This window comes from Drosophila virilis, chromosome 4, assembly GCF_030788295.1.
Source record: "Drosophila virilis strain 15010-1051.87 chromosome 4, Dvir_AGI_RSII-ME, whole genome shotgun sequence".
Taxonomy (NCBI): domain Eukaryota; kingdom Metazoa; phylum Arthropoda; class Insecta; order Diptera; family Drosophilidae; genus Drosophila; species Drosophila virilis.
Genome location: NC_091546.1, coordinates 23,552,879 through 23,559,345, shown reverse-complemented (window position 1 = coordinate 23,559,345; position 6,467 = coordinate 23,552,879). Strand labels below are relative to the sequence as shown.

Here is a 6,467-nt window from a genome sequence, read left to right as displayed (position 1 = left end):
TAATATATATTGTTATTAAGAGCTAAATATAAAAATATATAAGATAAAGATACCGTTATAAATATAGAAACACTAACGAAGATATATATGTATACAGATAAGGCCTAATTATATGTTGTCTGTCCTTTATTATCTGCCTCTATACCCTTTTGGTTATAAATGTAAGCCCATAAAGCCATTATCGAATATTATTATTTCAAGGGAACCCTGTATATGGCTTGTATTTTCTGTATCTGAATTATCTGCATGTGTGTGTGTATGTAATATTCGTTATCAATCTCATTCATTAAATAAATTTAACCAAGTACGAAATTATTAAATGATTGCTTTTATTAGCACTATATATGTATATTTATATATTTCTGTTCGGAATTTTATTCATTAGTTTCGTTAAAATTGTAATATGATAAAAAAACAAACAAGATTTTTTGGGTTGCTATTCAAGCCTAGGCTTGCCACGCCCCAATCAACATAAAGCAACATCTAATATATATGTTGCAAACACGTACTTCGCGAATCTCTACAAAAGATGCTGCATAAATTTAGAAGGATCTGACAACAGGATGTACGCGTACACAAAGAAACACACACACACACACGCACGCACACAACAATAGAAAAAGGCGGACACATGCCCTAACGGCTAATGCAATTACATGATGTTACAGAGTAGAGAAGGGACAGAGAGTGAGAGGGACTAAAAAAGAGAGAGAGAGAAAGGGAGAGAGAGAGAGGGAAAGGCAAACAAAATGTCTAAAGTCTTAAACACACACACACACACAAATATTACGTATACGCCACATTGTTGCCTTGGCCTTTATATGTTCAGTTAATGCGAAATGCTTGCAAAAGTTTTCGAAAAAAAAATATTAGAAAAATACATTGAAAATGTATAAATGATGAGCAGCATAAAGCAATAATAGAGCATTTAACGCCCAGCGACGAGCTTTCAGTATTTTGACCCACATTGGCTGTCAAAACTTTTAACTCGAAAAGTTGACAATGCAGGAACAAGAGTTTGTCGTTGCGCTTGCTTGCGGGGATTGCCGATGCGGCTGCATATTTTTAGTTGGATACCAATTGCAATTGCACAGTCGTTAAGACCGGGTGTGGGTACCAGGGTGCAGTGTGTGTTGGCTGGGTTTGGCATTAAGCCATTGCTATTGTATTCACCGAGTGGAAATTCTGCGGAAATGTTGGTTAGACTTCAATGATTGCTTGTAAACGCTACGCGTCGAAAACGTTTATTTAAACACTGACTGTGCTCGCAATACACATTTGTGTTGGTATTACAGATGGTCGCAGCCAATAAATTAGGTTTTAAGATATGAAATTCTAAATAAATCACAATAAAGCTTACTTTCAGTCCAAACCTTAAATACTAGCAAATACAAGATTTCTGAAATCCCAGTAGAAAAAGTCGCTCATATGAAAGTTCTTTTACTTTCCATCCGATTGGTTCTAAATTAATTGTCATAGTTCTTTCTTTTTTCTTAACGTTAATTGTGTTGTATCTAAAATTAAAAGCTATAAAAAAAGATCTTCCCAAATGTGCATTATATTGAAAATTCCAACTACATGAGTGGAAAATTATTGAAATTCGGTTGTATGACAGTTTTTTTGCTTTGATCCGATCTTCCTCAAAGTTATTTCCAAAGATCGTCGCAAATATTCATCAAATGGAAAGTTTTTTCTTTCTTAAGAACTTTTCAAAATTTCATCATTTTTCTAATTAGGAGACGGGACTTCAAAGTTGTATGGAAGAAAATTTTACTTTTTTGCGATCGTTTTTTTTTTTTTTTTTTTAAAGCAAGTTGTTTAATACTTATTTTAATCGATTTTAAAATTTTCCCTTAATATAATTTTCTATGGAGAACTCGATTATAATCCCAAGTAAACCGATTTATAGAACACGTATTTACAAACATTAACATATTTATTGAGTTTTAGTAAGGACTCGTATACATATAAACGTTATAAACGTATTCCTAGGCCTATTGAGAATTATGTAGTATCTATATAAAATGCAGTAAGTCTTTTCTTTCCCACCGAACCGAACATTGAAATCTGTTGAATTTGAATTAACTCAGTACTCAATGGTCACACACTTGGTCTTCAGATACTCGTTGAGCGCCTCCTGGCCCAAATCCTTGCCGAATCCGCTCTGCTTGAAGCCACCAAATGGAGCTGCCACATCCGTTTTGTTGTAGACATTTACGAAGACGGTGCCCGCCTCGATGCGATCGGCAAAGCTCAAGGCCTTGCTAATGTCCTTGGTAAAGACACCGCTGGCCAGTCCGTACTCGGTGCGATTGGCACGCTCCATGACCGAGTCGACATCGCTGCCGTTGAACTTGGAGATGATCATAATCGGACCGAATGATTCTTCCTGTGCTATGAACATGTCATCCTCGACATTGGTGAATACGGTGGGCATAAAGAAATAACCCTTCAGATTGGGCACGCGACAACCGCCATAGACAAGCGTTGCGCCCTCTGCCACGCCCCGTTCACAGTACTCCAATAGCTTATCGAAGTGCGCCTTATGATTCTGTGGACCGTGTGCCGTGGACCGATTGAGTGGATCACCAATGGTCATCGAGCGCAGATCCTTGAGCACGCGACGCACAAACTCGTCGTGAATGCGATCCTCCACAAAGAGACGTCCGGCGGCTATGCAATTTTCACCCTTATTAAAGAAGACCGAGGACATGCCCTGCAAGAAAGAAAATAAGGAAAATTAAAACAAGAAGGAAACAATTTGTTTAAATTAAGACCTGACTTGAAAATCGAACCGGGGGCTCAACAAATAGTTCAACTGATTATCTAATAAAAATATACCTAGTCCATACTCACGTGTTTCACAGCCTTGTCCAGATCACAGTCAGCGAAAATGATCAGCGGGCTCTTGCCGCCCAGCTCCAGTGAACATTTTTTCAGATTGGATGCAGCGCAGGATTTCATGATGTGCTTGCCAATGGGCGTGGAGCCGGTAAAGCCCAGTTTGCGCACCAGCTGATGATCGGCCACAGCCTGACCCGCATCAGAGCCCTTGCCCGGCAGCACATTGATGACGCCCGGCGGGAATCCGGCCAGCACGGTGAGCTCGGCAAACTTGAGCGCCGTCAGGGGGCATGTCTGTGCCGGCTTGATCAGGCAGGTATTGCCGGCGGCTATGCAGGCAGCCATCTTCCAGGAGAGCATCATCAATGGATAATTCCAGGGCGTGATCAGGCCAACCACACCAATCGGTTCCTTGCGCGTAAACGTCAGCACATTGTTGGGCCGGGCGGGATTCACGGGTATCGTATTACCCTGGATCTTATCGCACCAGCCGGCAAAGTAGCGCCACGCATCGATGGACATGCCAATGTGGGTCTTCAGGGCCAGCGTATAGACAGCGCCCGAGTCCACAGACTCAATGGTGGCCAGTTCCTCCTTGTGTTGCTCCATCAGATCGGCCAGCTTCAGCATGAGCTGTCCGCGTTGCCGGGGCGACACCTGCTTCCAGGCGCCAAAGAATGCCTTGTGCGCCGCCTGCACCGCTTTATCTACATCGTTCACGCTCGCACAGGCCACCTGGCAGAGCACCTGCTCGTCGGTGGGATTAATGATGTCCAGTGTGCGCTGCTGCTCGGCATCGATGAACGCGCCATTGATGAAGAGCTGTGTGGGCACCCGAATCTCACGCTTGTTCGCCTGCAGCAGGAAACCCTCGTAGTTGAGCTGCTTGGCGCTGGCGTCGCCGCTGCCCTGGCGCAGGCTTCTAATCAGCTGATCGAAGAACTCCTCAAAGACGGGCGCCATAAAGACGTGCTCATTCTCTAGCGGCACATCGAATGCCTCCTTGACCTCCTCCACTAGGCGCACCACGTCCATGGAGCCAGCGCCGGCGGCAAAGAAATCCGTCGTTGCCTCGATGGGTTCCTTGAGTATGGCCTGCCAAATGCCAGACAACTGAGTCCGTTTGGCCAACTCATCGTCGGTGAAATCCGTGATGGGTTGGTGCTCCGCCTGCTTGAACCAATCGCTGGCATTGATCATCTTCGAGCCACGTTTAATGCGACGCACATTCACAAAGGCGCCGTCGGTGCCCTCAATTAGCAGGCCGCCCTCGTGGACCCAGGCGGGCTTGGCCAGGCCCTTCAGCTTCAGCGGCTGTCCGCCCTTAACGGGTCCAGCGGAATAGATATGTGCGCCAAATAAGCGCACCTGCTGCTCACTGCCATCGTCTTCAAGCACGGTAGCTATAGCACCCGGCACCGAGTCCAGGCCACGCACAAAATTCCATATGCGCTCCGCGGACTGTTGCAGATCCAGCAGCTGGTTCTCGGCTTTGAACATGGCCGGATCATAGGTGGCGCTCACCTCAGTTTGGATTATTTTGGGCGCTGTGCCCTGGGCTACCATATCAACAGCCTCGCCCATGGCCTTGACACCCTCCGGATACAAGAACCTCTTGTAGATGGTGTCCAAAGTGTCCGTCGGCTCAACATTGGTCTGACGTTGCAACAGCAAGGGTCCAGTGTCTAAGCCATCATCCGCCCAGAAAATGCTGAAGCCGGCCACCTCGTCGCCCTGTTAAAAACCAAAAAGAGGATTAGAATCGATCCGAAGAATTCGCGCTCCTGCTGCTTACCTCGATGAGCGTCCAGGATATGGCGCTCGCGCCGCGATGCCTGGGCAATAGGGAGGGATGATAGCAAATGCTGCCCAACGAGGCGCCATCAATCACCTCTATGGGTATGAACTGTGAGCAATAGGGCAGCACATTTAGCGTTGCGCCCACCGATTTGTACTGTGCCACGACATCGGGCAGGGCCATGCCTTTGCGGCGCCAGCTGGCAAACTTGAAGACGGGTATATTGTGGCTGGCCGCGGTGCTGGCCAAAACATCCTCCCGACTGCCCTTGTCCGGTATGGTGAACACGCCCACTATTTGAAAAATGGAACGTTCCAACAGCAACTCCAGCACATCGGCCGCAAAATTGCTCTGGCCAATAATCGCAATGCGCAGACTGGACTGTAAAAAGGCAATACAACTAAATTTAATATGCATTTCGGATCACAACATTCTCATTTAATTAATCAAAAGGTAAGTAAAAAAAAAATTGTAGTCATAAAAGAAGCAAAGGTATTTAATATGAGGCTGAGTTTTATTTCAACATTAATTTCTTCAATTTGACAAATACAAGTCAAGAAAATAACAAGCTCTTTTACAGGGCAACTAGAAAGCGAGTCAACTATAGAGCATGGAATATTATTCTTTTAGAACATGAATATATTTATATATTACATTTTTTAGGTTTGGGTACAGTTTAACGCTAGGAACACCTGGCTAAATAATTAGCGAGTGCATTTTTTTGTTTATACTATTTTGAGTGAAAATTCACAAAAATATTTAAAGTGTGCAGCAGATTAAATTCCCTTAATATTAACACACGACTCTTGTGCAAAGACTTTGTTTAAAATATGGAAAAATGGGGAAAAAATTTAATTTTCATTCAAATATTTGAATGGTAGAGCAACCGGTATTAGAAAACTATGTGTTCAAAACAAAAACAAAAACTTGGAATTGCTTATCAATTTGGTTGTTTTTACTGATAAATAATTTATGGGTCCGGAAATGCCTTGTCAAAAAAAAAAAGCTGGGAATCACCTATTTTTCTTTTGAATCGTAATTTAGTTTAAATTAGAAAAAAATATTATGCTGATTGAAATCATATACTAACACTCATTGTTATTTCGCGTTTGAAATTAATTATTTGTATAATTTATATCCTCTTTTGCTTAGTTTTATTTTCTAATAAAATCACTTGATATAGGAATTACTTTTCCCTAAGCTTTTTCACTTTTTACACTATTCTTATTGAGAAGCAGCCAGCACAGCGCTCGAACTACTTCTATTAACTGAATCGCATTGATCATTGTTGGGTCGTATTTATACCCAGAGCAGGCCCTATATTATCAGCTGATTCGCGTAATAAGAAAAAAAAAATGCCAGCCTAGGCGTGCACTACGGTCGCTACCGTTTCGAAATATGTATTCGTATTTGTGTGCACATACATATACTATAATATACTTTTACTTTTCCAATAATTAGGTACAGAAAAAGAAGACAACAACAATAAGTTGGACATATCGCTTATCAGCTCGAAAAGCTTCAGAGTTCTCGTCGCAGCTAAACGCAATTTTGATAAGCATGATGATTATGCATGATCAGTACATTTTTGGCGCGGGCCCCAGTGAATGAAAAGTTTGGTAACAAATATTTTAAAACCAGCTGCATTCATTATTTAAGCCAATGCCATTTAACGGCTCGTTTTTGGTTTGAGTTTCGTCTGGGTGGCTTTTCTAGGTATTACATGGACTCGGATTGCAATTTGTAATAGAAACCAACGCAAAGCCTAATATTATGAGCTAGACGTCTGGTTTGAACTGGTTATTGAGAAAGTCAACTAAAAAGT

At 42.7% G+C, this 6,467-nt stretch overlaps 1 protein-coding gene and 1 long non-coding RNA gene across 3 annotated transcripts in view; one reads left to right on the top strand and one right to left on the bottom strand.

Moving 5' to 3' along the window:
* Positions 1-6,467, top strand: part of LOC116651491 (uncharacterized) — a 37,679-nt gene that overhangs the window by 30,584 nt on the left and 628 nt on the right. The window lies entirely within an intron of this gene.
* On the bottom strand, positions 1,918-5,892 carry LOC6634053 (cytosolic 10-formyltetrahydrofolate dehydrogenase). Of its 2 annotated transcripts, XM_002057850.4 has the most exons (4): positions 5,733-5,892; positions 4,640-5,023; positions 2,857-4,578; positions 1,918-2,716 (listed from the first exon to the last, which is right to left on the bottom strand). In XM_002057850.4, the coding sequence occupies exons 1-4, from the start codon at positions 5,736-5,738 to the stop codon at positions 2,087-2,089; spliced, it is 2,742 nt and encodes a 913-aa protein (XP_002057886.1). In that variant the 5' UTR covers positions 5,739-5,892; the 3' UTR covers positions 1,918-2,086. The 2 variants fall into 2 exon arrangements, with proteins under 2 accessions (XP_002057886.1, XP_032293820.1); XM_032437929.2 differs by lacking the exon at positions 5,733-5,892 and having other exon boundaries at positions 4,640-5,100.